This window comes from Ranitomeya imitator, chromosome 4 (assembly GCF_032444005.1).
Source record: "Ranitomeya imitator isolate aRanImi1 chromosome 4, aRanImi1.pri, whole genome shotgun sequence".
NCBI lineage: Eukaryota > Metazoa > Chordata > Amphibia > Anura > Dendrobatidae > Ranitomeya > Ranitomeya imitator.
In genome coordinates this window covers 205693674-205713733 of record NC_091285.1, presented here as the reverse complement: position 1 = coordinate 205713733, position 20060 = coordinate 205693674, and the positions used below count along the sequence as shown (strand labels likewise).

At 44.7% G+C, this 20060-nt stretch overlaps 1 protein-coding gene across 1 annotated transcript in view; it reads right to left on the bottom strand.

Annotated features, from left to right (window-relative positions):
• The window catches only part of APAF1 (apoptotic peptidase activating factor 1), a 205098-nt gene that overhangs the window by 111072 nt on the left and 73966 nt on the right, over nucleotides 1-20060 (bottom strand). The window contains exons 15-18 of the mRNA XM_069764312.1: nucleotides 14629-14757; nucleotides 9404-9529; nucleotides 8686-8835; nucleotides 628-756 (exon numbers count right to left, since the gene is read on the bottom strand). Coding sequence (XP_069620413.1) covers nucleotides 628-756; nucleotides 8686-8835; nucleotides 9404-9529; nucleotides 14629-14757 — 534 coding nt within the window. The remainder of the gene's footprint in view (nucleotides 1-627; nucleotides 757-8685; nucleotides 8836-9403; nucleotides 9530-14628; nucleotides 14758-20060) is intronic.

The window sequence follows — 20060 nt, the reverse complement described above, 5'->3', positions numbered from 1 at the left end:
GGACTACAGGCGTGACTGCTCACCCTGTATCCCTCTGGAAGAAAACCTGAAAAGAAACGACGCACATTGAGGTAGATAAGGGTCTAATGAAAGACCCGTGTCCACCTCCTACTGACACTAAGCTAAACTGAAGAGTTTAATGCCAGTCGGTGGGGTGTACACTGCAGAGGAGGAGCTAATTTTTTTATTTGCATAGTGTCAGCCTCCTAGTGGCAGCAGCATACACCCATGGTTCCTGTGTCCCCCAATGAGAGGCGATAAAGAAAACTTAGCATTAAGTAAAAAGACCCATACCCCTGGAGCTGTATGGCAGATTTAAAAAAAACAATCAAAAGTGGAATATTCAGGGGAGCAGCGGGAATAAAATAAGAGCAAAATCTGGGCACTTGACCTGGTGATAGGTTCTCTTTCTAGCTCACTCCGTACACCACGATGCATGCTCATATTCATAAACTGTACATAATAAAGCAGTATATAGTCACTCATGCACACTACCAAGTCTGTAAAGTCATATACAATTTAGGATCACTTATTTAAGCCAATGAAGGTTTTAATAAAATGTAACATGTTTACATGAACACACATACGAATGAAGAACGGACGGAGCGGACAGAGGGGATCCATTACCTGGACTACATAATGTGACAGTGCCATGGCCACAATCTGATTTGTTGTGCAGAAGTCACAATACAGAATAAAGCTCTGCTCACATGCTTCAAGCTCAGACACAAGATCGCTGCTTTCCACATCAAAAATCTAGGATAAAAATACATTAGTTATTTGTGCATGACATCATTCGTTTTCATTACAACATACCGTAATACATCAAAAATTAAAAATAGCAATCTGCTTTGGATAAGCACTTTACGTTGGTTAGTTAGCTGATCACAGAATGTTCCACTTGTGGGAACCACAACGATCACATATAATCTATGGGAAATTTGGCAGCATGTGCTGAATGCCCCTACAGCACCATCGTAGGGACAATGAAACAACACACAGTGCCCTCTGCCATCAATAGATGAATATATGTAATGCAAGGACTTGTTGGGTCCTCCAGAGCTAGCGGCACGATCTGTAGCCACTTTGCTGATAGATGTGTGCAGCAAAGGTAAAGGACACATCTTTACATGCAGGCGTCAAAAACTCAAATAACAATGCCACAAGTGTACAAATTAAACAGAATCTGTCAGGCGACTCATTCTGTCCAAACCTCGGGCACCATGAATTATAGCCTGGCTCTATGATTGCAGACAGGTATATTTTTTTTCTGAAACACTGGGATTTCAGAGGACATTATAGATCTGGTGCTACACTGGGTGATTGACAAGTCTCTCCCTTGTTTATTGATAGAGACCTGTCAATTGCCTGCATCGGTGCTGGAAAAAGTTGTCAGTGTAGTACCGGACTGGTCTCATATCCGGCTGGAGAGTCGGAGAGTTTCAGGGAATATAATGTATGGCTGCAATCATGCAGCCAGGCTGCGATTCATGCTGCCGATTGTTTGGTTGGGTAGTATTAATCGCCTGACAGATTCCCTTTCATTTGTACACTTGCTAGAAGGGGTTTGTGGATAGTCTCCGCGCTGCCGACAGGATATAAAAATATATCCCAGTGTAGTAAAATGATTGGTTTATATTGACACGTTTCGAAGTACAAGTCTACTTCTTCTTTAGGAAAATCACATGTAGAAGAAGTAGACTTGTACTTCGAAACGCGTTGAAATAGGGATTTTTGGTTACTCACCGTAAAATCCTTTTCTCCAAGACGCTCATTGGGGGACACAGGACTGTGGGTGTATGCTTCTGCCGCCAGGAGGCTGACACTAAGTAAACTTAAAAAAAAAAGTTAGCTCCTCCTCCATCGTATACACCCTGACACTGGCTACCAGAGACTCCAGTTTGGTGCAAAAAGCAGTAGGAGAACAAAAAACACAAAAAATAATATAACAGCATAAATACAGAAACTTTATGTCTAGAAAAGATCCTACTGACTAATGTAATCAGATATAACCAAAGCAGCCATAAGGCTACCAGGGAGGGAGCTGTGTCCCCCAATGAGCGTCTTGGAGAAAAGGATTTTACGGTGAGTAACCAAAAATCGCCATTTCTCCTTCGCCTCATTGGGGGACACAGGACTGTGGGATGTCCTAAAGCAGTCCCTGGGTGGGAAAAATCACTCACCAGAAAAAGACATCCAGATAATGTTAGTCTATAAATGCGCCACTGCTGCTTGAAGAATTCTTCTACCCAGACTTGCATCTGCAGAGGTCTGGGAATGGACAATTATAATGTTTGACAAATGTATGCAGACTAGACCAGGTCGCAGCCTTGCAAACCTGTTCTGCTGAGGCCTGATGCCGAACGGCCCAGGAAGCCCCCACTGCTCTAGTCGTATGAGCCTTGATTCCGGCCGGAACCGTCATGCCCATGGAGCGATAAGCCTCCTGAATGGTCGCCCTTATCCATCTGGCCAGGGTAGATCTTGAAGCCGCGCATCCCTTCCTGCGACCCTGCGGAAGGACAAACAGAGCATCCGTCTGGCGAAAGGGGGCCGTACGGGAAACGTACCTCCTCAGAGCCCTCACCAGATCCAACGTATGGAGAGCTTTTTCTACACGGTGCGTAGGTGCCGGACAAAAAGAGGGCAGAACAATATCTTCATTAATGTGAAATGATGAAACAACCTTCGGCAAAAAGGACGGTGCTGGTCTGAGCACCACCTTGTCCTGATGAAATCGCAAAAAAAGGAGGACGACAAGAAAGAGCTGCCAGCTCCGATACCCGTCTTATGGACGTTATGGCCACTAAAAATACAACTTTCCAAGAGAGAAACATCAAAGAAACCTCTTGAAGAGGCTCAAAAGGAGCGTCCTGTAAAGCCCTTAAGACCAGATTAAGGTCCCAAGCTTCCAAAGGAGTCTTATAAGGAGGGACCTTATGAGCGACTCCCTGGAAAAAAGTCCTGACTTGACGATTAGGAGCAATCCTGCGTTGAAAAAGTACTGATAAAGCCGAAACCTGCTTTTTAAGGGTACTCGGAGCAAGCCCAGAATCCAGGCCTGCTTGAAGAAAGGCTAGAATGTTTGGAACGGAGAAACGCAGAGGGGGCAGCTCGCGTTCTCTACACCAGGAAAGAAACACCTTCCAAGTGTGGTAATAAATCCTGGCCGAAACGGACTTACGTGCACTGATCATGGTATCAGCCACTTCTTGAGAAAAACCAGCCTGAGTTAAAACCCAAGATTCAATGGCCAGGCCGTCAAACGTAGGACCTCTGAGTTCTGGTGGTAGATTGGCCCTTGAGATAGAAGATCTGGCCGATCGGGGAGCCGCCAAGGAACGCCGGCTAGAAGTTGTACCAGGTCTGCATACCAGGTCCGTCGTGGCCAATCCGGAGCGATCAGGATGGCCGGCACTCTCTCTGATTTGATCTTCTTGATTACTCTCGGAAGTAGTGCCAGAGGAGGGAACAGATAAGAGAGATGAAATTGGTTCCAAGACAGTACCAGCGCATCCACGGCGATAGCCTGGGGATCTCGGTACCGAGAGACAAAACTGGGCACCTTGGCATTCACCTTGGACGCCATTAGATCCACGTCTGGAGTTCCCCAAAGATGGCAAATCTGCAAAAACACCTCGGGGTGGAGAGACCATTCCCCGGAGGCTAGACCCTGACGGCTTAGGAAATCTGCCGCCCAGTTTTCTTCGCCCGGAATGTGGACCGCTGAGATCACAGAGTGATTTCTCTCCGCCCAGAGTAGAATCAGTTTTACCTCCTGCATGGCTGCCTTGCTGCGGGTGCCCCCCTGGTGATTTATGTAAGCTACCGCTGTGGCGTTGTCCGACTGAATCCGGACAGGGCGACCCGCCAGAAGATGGTGAAAACGTCACAAGGCTAGCCGGACCGCTCGAATCTCTAGGATATTGATGGGGAGTTCTGATTCCCGAGGAGACCAGCGTCCCTGAGCTGTGTGATGGAAGAACACTGCTCCCCAACCCAGGAGACTGGCATCTGTTGTGACCACTAGCCAATTGGTTGGAGGAAAGGGCTTCCCCCCGAGAAGAGATGAGCTGTTTAGCCACCAAGCGAGAGCCTGTTTGGTCTGAAAAGACAACCGAAATTTGCGGTTGAGAGAGAGAGGATTTTTGTTCCATGCTGATAGGATTGCACGTTGGAGGGGTCGAAGATGAAACTGTGCAAACGGAACCGCCTCTATGGTTGCAACCATCTTTCCTAACACCCTCATCCCGGACCGAATCGTATGAGGGTATGGTTGTAGAAGATTCCTCACTTCCCGCCGAAGGGCTAGGACCTTGTCCTGGGGAAGGATAGTTAAGGCTTGAGAGGTGTCGAAGATCATGCCTAAAAAAGAGATTTTTCGAGACGGCCGTAGAGATGACTTCCTTAAATTTACCAACCAACGTAGACGGGAAAGGGTGTCCAGAGTGATGTCGACATTTTCCTTGCAAGACTGAAATGTCGGTCCCTTGATCAGCAGATTGTCTAGGTATGGCAAGACGACAATACCTCGGGAGTGCAGAATGGACACCACAGTCGACATGACTTTTGTGAACACCCTGGGAGCGGAAGCCAGACCGAAAGGTAATGCCGTGAACTGGAAGTGTAGATTGTTTACGGCAAACCGGAGAAATCTTTGATGGAGCGGAAAGATGGGAATATGAAGATAAGCATCCTGAATGTCTACTGAGGCCAAAAATTCTCCCTTTTCCAGAGAGGCGATGACCGACCGCAGAGACTCCATCCGAAAGTGTCGAACGCGGACAAACTTGTTTAAGAGTTTGAGATCTAGGATAGGCCTCACTGCTCCATCCTTTTTGGGCACTACAAAAAGATTGGAATAAAAGCCCTGGAATCTTTCTTCCTTTGGAACAGGAGAAATGACACCGCTGATACGGAGAGACTCTATCGAATTGAACAAGCTTTGACGAAGAAATTTGCACTTGGGAAGATGGGATGGGAAGAACCGGGGAGGAGGAAGACAGACCAGCTCTATTTTGTAACCTGAAGATATGAGCTCTGCCACCCACTGGTCGTGGATTACCTGAAGCCAGACCTGGCGAAATAAAAGTAGACGTCCGCCTACCCTTTTGGAGATGCCCGGAAGAGGTCTCCAGTCACTTGGCCGAAAATCTTTGCGTCCTAGATCCTCTAGATCTAGAAGACTGGGGACGCATTCTTCTTCCCCCCTGGCTGGCCGAATAAGGGGTCCGACCGTCTCGGTCCTGATTGGGCCGACCCTGCGCAGGAGAACCTGATGCTGGGGCCCATCTGACATAGCGAAAGGTTCTAAAGCGAGCCTGAAAATGGCACCGAAAAGGCTGTCTGGCCCTCTGCTAAGGAAGGGACTTACTTTTCCCTCCTGTGGAGTCAGAAATGAGCTGATCCAGCTTTTCTCCGAACAAACGACCACTCTGATACGGCAGGGATGTAAGAGATTTCTTAGAGGTAGAATCAGCCCGCCAGGACCTTAACCAAAGGGCCCTTCTGATGGCAATAGCATTAGATGCAGCCGAGGAAGCACAATCTGCCGCATCCAGAGATGCGTTAATCAGATAGCTACCGGCCATAGCTACCTGAGAAGACATTTCAGCCAATTCTGCTGGCACATTACCTTCCTGGAGAGCCTTAGATAACGAGTCAGACCAAGATATCATAGCCCTGGCAACCCAGGTTGCCGCAAAAGAAGGAAAAAGTGCTGAGCTTGAGGCCTCAAAGACGGAACGAGCCAAGCTCTCTATAAGACGATCCGTAGGATCCTTAATTGATGAGCCATTAGGGAGAGATAGTAACGTGTTAGAGGCTAAACGGGACACTGGAGGATCTACAGAAGGATTTTCTGCCCAATCACTACAAAGTTCCGAAGCAAAAGGATACCTAGCCTTCAGAGCTCTTTGCCCTGAAAAGCGTTTGTCCGGGTGCTCCCTATTGCGTCGAATCAGGTCCTCGAACTCAGGATGAGAGGAAAAAACCCTATGGGCCCGTTTAGACCGCTTAAATGAGACCTTATGATCAGAGGAAGAGACGAGCTCGTCTTCTATCCCCAAAGACTGATTGACAGCTTCAATTAGGCTGTCTACTGACTCCTGAAACCCAGGTTTATCAAAATTAAGAGACCCTTCTGACTCGTAGTCAGTCTCAACTTCACCGCTTTCTGCAGGGGAAGGAGAGCGAGATACGGAACTCCAGGATGCGGAAGCACCTGAGTGCCTGGGAGACGCTTTGCGAATCCGCTTTCCATGCGTCTGTCGAGTGAGAACGCGCCCCCTGCAGGCCGCAGACTCCTGAGACCCCGAGGCCCTCTCTGAGACAGGCGGATTACCGGTCCCGACCGCCGGGGTCTGCAGTGATTTGATCGCTTCAGTAAGGGACGCCATGGATTGTGACAAGGACGTGACCCATTCCGGTGGAGCTACCACAGCATCTGGCTGAGGGACCGGAGCTGGAGAGACTACTGGAGGACTGGCAGGGGGGGGGCTCCTGGACATGTTCAGGGTCACAGGCCTCACAGAGGCGATTACTTTGGGCGTGCGGAAAAAGGGCATTACAAGATACACAACCAGTAAACAGAACCGTGTGAGTCTTAACCTTTCTAGACATAATGATCCGTAATGCTATACCCAGGGCCAGAGACTGGGAAAAAAAGGAATGCTTCAGTCCAGCTGGAGAGAGAAGCACTTACCCCAGTCCTGTGTCCCCACGAATACAGAGATGGATCCTGACAGCACGATACTCAAAATGTGCTGCCTTATATGTCCAGCAGGCTATAGGGGGGGAGGGACCACCAAACTAAGCCGCAGCCTAGAGCAGGCCCGAAGCCGCGGCCTAAATTTCCCCCTCAGAAACCGGAGAAACCGGAACCGGACGTGACGCGCCGGAAGGGGCGGAGCCCCGCAGCGCGGCCTGCCGCCCGGAAGTCCCGGGCTCCAGGAACAGCCCCACGCCTGCAGTGAGTCAGGCAGAGCCGAAGCCTCCGGAGGAAAAGCGGCGCCGACTCTCTCTACACCGCGGCGCCGCTCCGGAGCGCTGCGGCGCCGCTGACCGAACGCCGCGGCGCTTGCTCCAGATAACGCCGCAGAGCTGCAGGCGCCTCAGCACCGGACCACCGCCGATCCACACAAAAAAGGACGCCAGCCTCACCTGGAGCCGGACCACCGCACTACCCAGGCCAGCGCAACAGGTACTCAGGAGCCCCCCCTGACACACCACACTCAGCGAGGGGTGGAAAGAATGACGGTGCAGGCACCCAAACTCCATTATCCCAGGATAAGGAGAGGGACCGTCCTCCACCCCAGCTAACACCCCTGGCAGGGGTGTAGAAAACAGGGGGGAACACACGGACGACTAGGTGCACCTGTACAGCCTGGGGTCTAAATACCTCAGGGTGGTCAGGGCCAAGTCCAGTGAAAAATCCCATGTAGCGGGGAAGGATACGTGGAGTAGTATCACACGTGCTTGCCCGTTGATGATTTGGGGAGATCGGACCCTCAAAAAGGTCCGTCGCCCCCTCAAACCGCAAGTTGAAAGTCGGGTCCAAAAATCCAGGACCCAGAGATGTGCCTCCTTGAGACACTAAGCATAAACTGGAGTCTCTGGTAGCCAGTGTCAGGGTGTATACGATGGAGGAGGAGCTAACTTTTTTTTTTAAGTTTACTTAGTGTCAGCCTCCTGGCGGCAGAAGCATACACCCACAGTCCTGTGTCCCCCAATGAGGCGAAGGAGAAATAAACCAATCATTTTACTACACTGGGACATATTTTTTAAATCCTGTCAGTAGCGTGGAGAATATCCACAAACCCCTTCTAACCTATTAATGTCTGATGGTCATTGGCTGACCTGTGTATCTGCTGCAGCTGATTTTGCACTATATGCTGCTTATTCGGATTAAACAGGCGAGTCTAATCTGAGCATAAAGCTCACTATATTTCTTGGATAAGACCCTATTTTGCGCCGATCTCTCCTACAGTTTTACTTGGATATTTGTACACTTGCGCCACTGTTATGTGACTTGATGTAAAGAGGTGTTCTTTTTTGCCCTTGCTGTACACATTGTGAAATCACATAATAAACAGGACTATAGTGATAGCAGCACAATGGAGTTCTCGACTTTAAAAGGTGATGTCCACACATTGCAGAATTTTCCCGCTCAACAGTAATTTACCACTCACAAGGAAGAAGTAAAATCCACAGTGACATGTGCAGCGGCCTAAAATGACTCTTTGGTTCACAAGTACATTTCAGAATGAGTGCATTATGTATACTTTCACCATTTGCTGCCCTCCTTTTTAATCTTTCTTGCATGATTATTCCAATTCTATTCTTCGTTTATGTAAAATGGCTGCCAACTTCTCATACTACTCTATGCACTTTTGGTATTCAAAGACACCTCTCCTCTTTGGTCCAACCCATAACAGGAGGGGGAATTCTTAGAGCACCAGATCACAGATTAGGTGGAGAAACTGGCGGCCATTTTCCAAAAATGAAGAGGGAAATTGGAGGAATTGTGCTAGCTCATGCATGTGTTTTTGTAGACAATGGCCTAAAGGTCCCATTAACCACTATGCAATACCTGATCTACCGCATGTGGATGAGGTCTAATAGTAGCAAGCCCTATGATCATGTGGATCCATATAACCCTGTTAAACGGTCTAGAAGGACACTTACATAAAGGCGATTACTTGCAGTCACCATAAGTCTGGAGCAGTCATTAGACCAGGAACAGCATTTCAGGTGAAATTGGGACTCATCGTTTTTTTGGAAAGAGACTGCAACATCAATGTCCTTGTATTCATTAGCAGACGATACATCCCATATCTGTGGAGGGAGAGACACCATTGTGAGAATTTGACACTTAACTGTATATCAGTAAGCAGGACATTTTCCACACTTCAATTCCCCTGTTGTGCACCATAATTACGGTGTGATCTACAATCCGTCCACTTTATAACATATCTTTACATATAGCTGACCCTCAATCATTGTCTCACCAAACCACGGCTGCATGGATCCCGAGCAGGTATGTTTTGAGACAGGTAGGAAACAATATAGCTTGACGATCTTCCCAAGATACTATATGGAGAAATCGGACTAGTCAGCACAGCCCAGGAAAAGGTTTTTGAAGCACCGATCTGGGTGATTGACTGGTCTCTCCCTATGTACAAACATGTGAAAGACCTATTAATCAACTAAAGTGCTGCAGATCTTAAAATTACACTATACTATATTTATAAGCCAGGCTCAGATTCATGCAGCCCGTGGTTTAAGCAGCATGAATCGTCTGACAGATTCCCTTTAAGAAGCAACAAAATTAAGAAAACATGAAAATATACAAAAACAACCTTAAGCCATGTGTTAAACTAATGTTGGACAATGTTAAACTTACCTTTAATGTGCCATCCATGGAACAGCTGGCCAAATACTTATCATCTGGTGAAAATCTGCAATGGTTGACATGGTTCCCATGGCCAAAAAGAGTGTTCTTACAATGCTTCTTACTGAGGTCCCACAACTGCGTACATTCAAGTAGACAAAGGTTAGAGGTTCACTAGCACACTTTTGTTTCATTCCTATCCAGAAAAAACAAAGGAAAGACTATAGAAATAATTTACATCTATATGGTCAGGTACTTTTAGGGTATGTTCACACGTTCCTGATTTCCATCCTTTTTTTTTTCAGGACTGTTTTTTTAAAAAACTGCAGCTCTTGGCAGAAAACGCAGGTCCTTTTTTTGGTCCTTTTTTTGTCCTTTTTTGATGCGTTTTTATATCCTTTTTTTTGATCCTTTTTTTATGCAGTTTTCTATGCAGAGTCTGTGTGTTTTCTAGGAAGTTTTTTAGGGTTAAAATAGCTGAAAATACCCTAACCCTACCCCTAACCCTAGTGGAAAAAAAAATTCTTAATTTTTTTATTGTCCCTACCTATGGGGGTGACAAAGGGGGGATGGTGTCATTTACTATTTTTTTATTTTGATCACTGAGATATAACCTATCTCAGTGATCAAAATGCACTTTGGAACGAATCTGCCGGCCGGCAGATTCGGCGGGCGCACTGCGCATGCGCCCGCCATTTTGCAAGATGACGGCGCCCAGGGAGAAGACGGCCGGACGGACACCGGGACGCCGGGTAAGTATAAGGGAGGGAGATTAGGGCACGGGGGGGGGGCATCGGAGCACTGGGGTGGGGCATCGGAGCACGGGGCGGTGGGATTGGAGCACGGGGGGGCAGCCACACTCCGCCCACGCACTTCCGCCCGCTTCCCCGCACTTCCTGCTGCAGCGGTTCTGCACCACAAACCGCAGTAAAACCCGCAGATATTTTTTTCATCTGCGGGTTTTACTGCGGGTTTGACCTCACAATGGGGGTCTATGGGTGCAGAACCGCTGCGGCTCCGAAAAAAGAAGTGACATGGTACTTCTTTTTTCCCGCAGCTATTCAGCGCGGCTTTTTTTTTTATTTTCCGCATTGTGGGCACAGCAGTTCCTGTTTTCCATAGGGTACAATGTAATGTACCCTGCATGGAAAACAGCTGCGGACCCGCAGCGGGAAAATCGCGGCAATTCCGCATGAAAAAAAGGATCGTGTGAACATGGCCTTAGACAGTTTTAGCCTTCTGCTGGTCCAGTTCCCGAATGGTGGCCACTAGAAACCTTGGCAAATCCCATGGCACATTCTCACCTAACCAGAGCCTGTTCTGTACATTATGGGGGGATTAAAGACCTCCAGTCAACAACTAGATTCTGGAGATGTTTAAAGCATATCTCCCATGAAGGGCTTTTACCATGTTAAATTGAGTACTCGGAAATCCAGAGAATAGAAAACAATGAGTGTAGTGGAGAAGAACTAGAGACACATAGACATTCACTATCTGTTAGAGTCAACTGGAAATACAGCTTTACTAATATATTTATCCTATAATGCACCAATAAAATGACAAGCTCTGAAGCTACATAAAACCAGTTATCCATGTGAGAAAAAAACATTACAAATATTCGCTGTTCTTATTGTAGTGGGAGAGTTTTAAATGTAATTGTCTAAGAAACAGGTAACCCGGTGTAATGAGGGACAGAAAGGATCTGCTTGGATAACTGCTGGACAGAAAGATCAACAGGTTCTCCACTCATGATGGGCTGAAGTGGAGCCACCGTTTCTGTGACATGCCCAGTATCGGGTCACAGTAATCTAAATGAGGAATGATCAAGGCCTGGATTATTGGTGTAGAAGTGCCAGTGTTGAGGTAGGCATGGATACAAGATGTTGTAGATGAAGGCGACATGGTCTGGTAATGAATTAAATATGAGGAAAAAAACAAAAACAGATCAGAGTCAAATCGTCTCATGGATCAGGCTGACGTGCAGGGAGAATAGTGGTTATAGACCGAGATGAAGGTTAAGGCGATTCGAGCTGTTCCTCCTAAATATTTATGAATAAATCGACAGCTATGTGTCACCAATCCTCTTGTCAAAGGACACTGTCAGCACTGACTAAACTTGAGCAGATTATACAGGGACACATCCTTTTGATAAAGGGAACAGTTATCAATTTAATCATAATTTTCAGTAAAGGGATTTGACACACATTGTTTAAAAAACCCCTTCATGACATGAGCAGTACATGTACTGCTCAAATCGTGTCTCCCCCTTTGATGTGGGCTCCGGCGGTGAGCCCACATCAAAGTCGCGACATGTCAGCTGTTTTGTACAGCTGACATGTGCGCGCAATAGCGGCGGGTGAAATCGCTATTCACCCACCGCTATTAACCTGTTAAATGCCGCTGTCAAACACAGACAGCGGCATTTAACTACCGCATCCGGCCGGGCGGCCGGATATGACGTCATCGCCGACCCCCGTCACATGATCGGGGGTCGGCGATGCATCAGGAAGGTAACCATAGAGGTCCTTGAGACCTCTATGGTTACTGATCACCGGTGGCTGTGAGCGCCCCCCTGTGGTCGGCGCTCACAGCACACCTCCATTTCTGCTACATAGCAGCGATCTGATGATCGCTGCTATGTAGCAGAGCCGATCAGGCTATGCCAGCTTCTAGCCTCCCATGGAGGCTATTGAAGCATGGCACAAGTAAAAAAAAAATGTTTTTAAAAATATGAAAAAAATATAAAAAATATAAAAGTTTAAATCACCCCCCTTTCGCCACATCCTAAATAAAACAATAAAAAAAAAAAAACAAACCTACACGTATTTGGTATCGCCGTGTTCAGAATCGCCCGATCTATCAACTAAAAAAAAGCATTAACCTGATCGCTAAACGGCGTAGCGAGAAAAAAATCCGAAACGCCAGAATTACGTTTTTTGGTCGCCGTGACATTGCATTAAAATGCAATAACGGGCGAGCAAAAGAACGTATCTGCGCAAAAATGGTATCATTAAAAACATCAGCTCGGCACGCAAAAAATAAGCCCTCACCCGACCCCAGATCACGAAAAATGGAGACGCTACGGGTATCGGAAAATGGCACTTTTTTTTTTTTTTTTTTAAGCAAAGTTTGGAATTTTTTTTCACCACTTAGATAAAAAATAACCTAGTCATGTTAGGTGTCTATGAACTCGTAATGACCTAGAGAATCATAATGGAAGGATAGTTTTAGCATTTAGTGAACCTAGCAAAAAAGCCAAACAAAAAACAAGTGTGGGATTGCACTTTTTTTGCAATTTCACCGCACTTGGAATTTTTTTCCCGTTTTCTAGTAAAAGACATGGTAAAACCAATGGTGTCTTTCAAAAGTACAACTTGTCCCGCAAAAAATAAGCCCTCACATGACCATATTGACGGAAAAATAAAAAAGTTATGGCTCAGGGAAGGAGGGGAGCGAAAAACATCTATGGTAGAAAGATCAGCCACTAAACAGTGTGACAAAGTGGTGGTGCTCAGCTCCGTCACATGGTTCCCATCCAGCCGCTGTCAGGCGTCCATTTAATGGAGGTGTGGGTCTATCATCTATCAAAACTAATTTAAGTGTGGATCTTGTGTGTTGTCAATTAGTCAATATTCAGCTAATTACAATGATCTTCCCTCAGTCTTATAGTTTCTCTAGATTTCAGGCAGTTAACTGCTCTAAATAACACATAGTTCTCTCGCGTATCACCCCTACTCTGGAACCCTCTACCACAACACATCAGACTCTCGCCTACCATCGAAACCTTCAAAAAGAACCTGAAGACCCACCTCTTCCGACAAGCCTACAACCTGCAGTAACCACCGATCGACCAAACCGATGCATGACCAGCTCTACCCTCACCTACTGTATTCTCACCCATCCCTTGTAGATTGTGAGCCTTCGCGGGCAGGGTCCTCACTCCTCCTGTACCAGTTGTGACTTGTATTGTTTAAGATTATTGTACTCGTTTTTTATTATGTATACCCCTCCTCACATGTAAAGCTCCATGGAATAAATGGCGCTATAACAATAAATAATAATAATAATAATAGTTTATCTTCACATATAATGGGTATTAATCTTAAAGTCCAGGTTTTGGATCTTTTTGACATGGATCTGACTGCAAATTGACCACGAAATTCACATGTGCTAAATGTGGAATCGGTTACAGATTTAGTAGTAGACTTCAGCTTCATTCACATATCAGTAATTTTCTCAAACAGTTTTTCGTCAGTGTTTGGTCAGGGTGTCATTTTTATCATCAGTGTTTCATTGAGGATTTTCTCATGTGCCAAATATTGTATAGGTAATTTTGATCCATGACTCCAATAAAAAAAACAAAAACCAGTGACATGTGAACAGCTGCATAGACTACATTGGGTACGTTTTCTATGTGAGAAAACATCAATATATCTTTGTTCTACCATCAAGAACACAGACATGAAAAACAGACACCGGAATGAGGCCTTATTGTGGATTTTACACTATGCGTTGCAGAAGGTGAAATTCACAGTGACATTATAGGACAAAGTTAGGATGTTGCGGGCTTTAAAAAAAAAAAAAATAATAGGTGGGTGGGGATTTTACAGTTCCATCCATATGTAGAGTACTGTGTTTTGCAGGGGATCTTCCCGCAGAATCTGCACCACAAATGTATGGCAATTCTGTAGCTCTCATTGGTTGCGGAAGGTTGACTTTTCCGTCTTTTACCTTAGTAGTAAATGTTCTTAGACATACAAATTGCAGCAAATGTAGATTGAAAGAAGTAATTATAACTTTATAATTTGATAGCATTTTCCCTTTTACCAACCAGGAAATAAAACATATATTATTGTAATTAATTTCACTTAATTTGGCCTTAATGCTAGTGTTCTATTGGTTGGCATTGAAGCACCTGTACACAGAATACCAGAGTCGACTTTACAAGTGATATTTACTGTTAAAAATCCTTTGGAATTTCAGGATCAAGCGGACTAATAGCAATTATTTCTGCTTTGCCTTACAGACAACATAAGTGTATAGTAATTACAGCACCATTACTTTCTGCCCCAATGAGCTGGCACAGCAATTACTGAAGAAGAAAACAAGCGAAAATGTGCCTGTCCAAAATGGCAGTGCTATTCTTTCCGCCTGGCTAAAAATAAAAATGATGAACAGAAACTGCAGTAATAATAATTACAACGTTAAATATAAAGGGGGGGAAAAGGCTGACATACTTTGAGCAAGCAGTCATGGGAACAAGTAGCAAGAAGAGGATAGCCTCCATTGGTGAACTGGCAGCAACTGACCGCCTCTGTATGTTCATCATAATCCCGAATCAGCGTCCCCGTTACCGCGTTCCAAACCTAAACCAAATGAATAAAGAGTCAGCTGTATACAGTGAAAGCTCTGAAAGTAGTGGAGTACATATCATACAGTTATTTGAAGTACAACATGCTATAACATGGGTTTTATGTAGGAGGGGATACATGCTGACAGTAGACACAGATCAGAAGGAAGTTTTGAATTAAATTCGTTCACAAATTGGATTGCTGATGACCACGGAAGACGTCCTGGATTTATACAGTCCAGAGCAGATTTTGGCAGTGTGTGTGGATGAGGAGAGTGCTGAAAGAGAATGATCTATGCGATGGATTGCCAGATCCAGTACGTTTCACTGTTCAGCAATATGGGGGTGTCAAATACTAAAAATTCCCTTTATAACTATCTATTTTTAACCCCCAACCACTTTTGTAATTTGATTTTTTTTTTAAATACCCTTCTCTTCTCACTATACGTGCCTTTTTATGATGTTTCGTTTCAGGGGATGCATCATCAGAAAGATGGCCCTGATGTCACATCTCCCCAGTGTCTACTAACCTCCCTCCCTTCTCCCCCTTGAAAAAGGAAGTCATCAAGGGGCAGTGCTGCAGTCACTCACCAGTTTCTTTCATTGCCATCCTCTGACGACATCCAAAATACGGTAACTAGCATTGATAAAAGTTATGGGAGAGGTGACTGCAGCGCTGGCACACTTCTATCACCGTAGGACCGCAGCATGTTTCTCTAAATCAGGACGTCACCAGGGGGCTGTGATAGAAGCAAGGTAAGTGACAGCAGTGCCAAACCCTGATGACAATTTATTTCAGGGCGTTGACAGAGGCTGTGAGAATGACACCAGGGCCAACCCATAGCTTCTATCACCACTCTGAAATTAATCATCATCAGGGGGCAGCACTGCTGTCACTCACATTCCCGATGACATCCTATTTTAAAGAAACAAGCTGCGGGCCAGCGGTGACAGATAAGTGTGCCAGATATATACTCACCATTCCCATACCTTCTATCAGCGCTATTGATTCTGGGTATCATCAGAGGGTGTCGATGACAGAAACAGTGGTAAGTGACTGCAGCGCTGCCCCTTGACGACATCCTGCCCTGCATGACCATCCTCATGATGACATTTCATTTGAGACTCCTATCAAACGAAACATCACAGAAAGAAAAGTATTAAAAAGCACAGATAGGAATTAGCTGAAGAGTGAGGTATTTTAAAATAAAGCAAAATGACAAAAGTCGCTAGGGGTTTGAAATAGGCATCTATGAAGGGCACTTTAGCTGTTAGACAAGCCCTTTAACAGTAATGTTTACTTAGAGATAGTAATGAATGTAAAGACATGTTAAGCAAAATGAGCCAGAATTCTGACTTACTCTGCACCAAAACAAAAAGGAGTGCATGCCCTGCCGCAGTTTTGAAAAATGGCAGCTAAGAGTCTTAAAATGCAACGCATACAGGATGGGGGACATTACAACAACATGGGGACCTGGAAGGGGGACATTACTACAAGATGGGGACCAGGATGGGGGACATTACTACAAGGTGGGGACCAGGATGGGGGACATTACAACAACATGGAGACCAGGATGGGGGACATTACTACAAGATGGGGACCAGGATGGGGGACATTACTACAAGATGGGGACCAGGATGGGGGACATTATTACAAGATGGGGACCAGGATGGGGGACATTACTACAGGATGGGGACCAGAATGGGGGACATTACAACAATATGGGGACCTGGATGGGGGGCATTACTACAAGATGGGGACCAGGATGGGGGACATTACTACAAGATGGGGACCAGGATGGGGGACATTACTACAAAATGGGGACCAGGATGGGGGACATTACTACAGAATGGGGACCAGGATGGGGGACATTACAACAACATGGGGACCAGGATGGGGACATTACTACAAGATGGTGACCAGGATGGGGGACATTACTACAAGATTGGGACCAGGATGGGGGACATTACAACAACATGGGGACCAGGATGGGGACATTACTACAAGATGGGAACCAGGATGGGGGACATTACAACAACATGGGGACCAGGATGGGGACATTACTACAAGATGGTGACCAGGATGGGGGACATTACTACAAGATTGGGACCAGGATGGGGGACATTATTACAAGATGGGGAATAGGAGGGGGGACATTACTAGAAGATGGGGACCAGGATGGGGGACATTACTACAAGATGGGGACCAGGATGGGGGACATTATTACAAGATGGGGACCAGGATGGGGGACATTATTACAAGATGGAGACCAGGATGAGGGACATTACTACAACATGGGGACCAGGATGGGGGACATTACAACAACATGGGGACCAGAATTACTATATGGGGCTAATTGTTAGACAATATTACAATTTGGGGCCAATTGGTGGATATAAAAGAGTAAAAAATATAAAACTTAAAAAGAAAAAAAAAGAAAAATAAAAAGTATGAAAAATAGAAAAATAATGTCATTAAAAATACAATTTTACAAAAGTAAACAAAAAACAAATGATTATTATCGCAAGATCTGTAATGACCTAAGCTATAACTGTATCATAAGCCACATGAAAAATACCATTTAAAAAAAATAAAATTATCAAAAATGTTTTTTAAAATATTATTAAAAAGTCTTGAAGAAAAAAAAAATTGTACCACTGAAAAAGTACTCTCATTCTGCAAAATCAATTTCAAATTTTTCCTATATGGGGCCCATATGCCCATCCGAGTTTGCGATCCCTGGTGTACAGTATCCTCCTTGCTGGATTAATATTTAATATTATAATATTATTAATATTTAAGACCAGCAAAAAAAATCCTCATCTCCAAATGTATGTCATCAGTGGACAGTGAAAGTGCTGGGTCCTGATGATGCTGGGAGCTTGGTAGACTTGCAATCATTCTTTAACCCCTTAAGCCCCGAGGGTGGTTTGCACGTTAATGACCGGGCCAATTTTTACAATTCTGACCACTGTCCCTTTATGAGGTTATAACTCTGGAACGCTTCAACGGATCTTGGCGATTCTGACATTGTTTTCTCGTGACATATTGTACTTCATTTTAGTAGTAACATTTATTCGATATAACTTGCGTTTATTTGTGAAAAAAACGGAAATTTGGCGAAAATTTTGAAAATTTCGCAATTTTCCAACTTTAAATTTTTATGCCCTTAAATCACAGAGATATGTCACGCAAAATACTTAATAAGTAACATTTCCCACATGTCTCCTTTACATCAGCACAATTTTGGAACCAAAATTTTTTTTTGTTAGGGAGTTATAAGGGTTCAAAGTTGACCAGCAATTTCTCATTTTTACAACACCATTTTTTTTTAGGGACCACATCTCATTTGATGTCATTTTGAGGGGTCTATATGATAGAAAATACCCAAGTGTGACACCATTCTAAAAACTGCACCCCTCAAGGTGCTCAAAACCACATTCAAGAAGTTTATTAACCCTTCAGGGGTTTCACAGGAATTTTTGGAATGTTTAAATAAAAATGAATATTTAACTTTTTTTCACACAAAATTTATTTCAGCTCCAATTTGTTTTATTTTACCAAGGGTAACAGGATAAAATGGATGCCAAACATTGTTGTACAATCTGTACTGAGTACGCTGATACCCCATATGTGGGGGTAAACCACTGTTTGGGCGCATGGCAGAGCTCGGAAGGGAAGGAGCGCCATTTGACTTTTAAATGCAAAATTGACAGGAATTGAGATGGGACACCATGTTGCGTTTGGAGAGCCACTGATGTGCCTAAACATTGAAACCCCCCACAAGTGACACCATTTTGGAAAGTAGACACCCTAAGGAACTTATCTAGATGTGTGGTGACCACTTTGACCCACCAATTGCTTCACAGAAGTTTATAATGCAGAGCCGTAAAAATAAAAAATCATATTTTTTCACAAAAATGATCTTTTCGCCCCCAATTTTTTATTTTCCCAAGAGTAAGAGAAGAAATTGAACCTCAAAAATTGTTGGCCAATTTGTCCTGAGTACGCTGATACCCCGTATATGGGTGTAAACCATTGTTTGGGCGTATGGCAGAGCTCGGAAGGGAAGGAGCGCCATTTTACTTTTCAATGCAAAATTGACTGGAATTGAGATGGGATGCCATGTTGCGTTTGGAGAGCCCCTGATGTGCCTAAACATTGAAATCCCCACAAGTGACACCATTTTGGAAAGTAGACCCCTTAAGGAACTTATCTAGAGGTGTGGTGAGCACTTTGACCCAACAAGTGCTTCACAGAAGTTTATAATGCAGAGCCGTAAAAATAAAAAATCATATTTTTTCACAAAAATAATCTTTTCGCCACCAATTTTTTATTTTCCCAAGGGTAAGAGAAGAAATTAGACCACAAAAGTTGTTGTGCAATTTGTCCTGAGTGCGACGATACCCCATATGTGGGGGTAAACCACTGTTTGGGCGCATGGCAGAGCTCTGAAGGAAAGGAGCGCCATTTGACTTTTCAATGCAAAATTGACTGGAATTGAGATGGGACGCCATGTTGCGTTTGGAGAGCCCCTGATGTGCCTAAACATTGGAACCCCTCACAAGTGACACCATTTTGAAAAGTAGACCCCTTAAGGAACTTATCTAGATGTGTGGTGAGCACTTTGACCCAACAAGTGCTTCACAGAAGTTTATAATGCAGAGCCGTAAAAATAAAAAATCTTATTTTTTCACAAAAATGATCTTTTCGCCCCCAATTTTTTATTTTCCCAAGGGTAAGAGAAGAAATTAGACCACAAAAGTTGTTGTGCAATTTGTCCTGAGTGCGACGATACCCCATATGTGGGGGTAAACCACTTTTTGGGTGCATAGCAGAGCTCGGAAGGGAAGGAGCGCCATTTGACTTTTCAATGCAAAATTGACTGGAATTAAGATGGGACGCCATGTTGGTTTGGAGAGCCCCTGATGTGCCTAAACATTAAAAACCCCCACAAGTGACACCATTTTGGAAACTAGACCCTCTAAGGAACTTATCTAGATGTGTTTTGAGAGCTTTGAACCCCCAAGTGTTTCACTACAGTTTATAACGCAGAGCCGTTAAAATAAATTTATTTTTTTTTCGCAAAAATTTTTTAGCCCCCAGTTTTGTATTTTCACAAGGGTAACATAATAAATTGGACCCCAAAAGTTGTAGTCCAATTTGTCCTGAGTACGCTGATACCCCATATGTGGGGGGGAACCACTGTTTGGGCGCATGGCAGAGCTCGGAAGGGAAGGAGCGCCATTTGGAATGCAGACTTAGATGGATTGGTCTGCAGGAGTCACGTTGCATTTGCAGAGCCCCTGATGTACCCA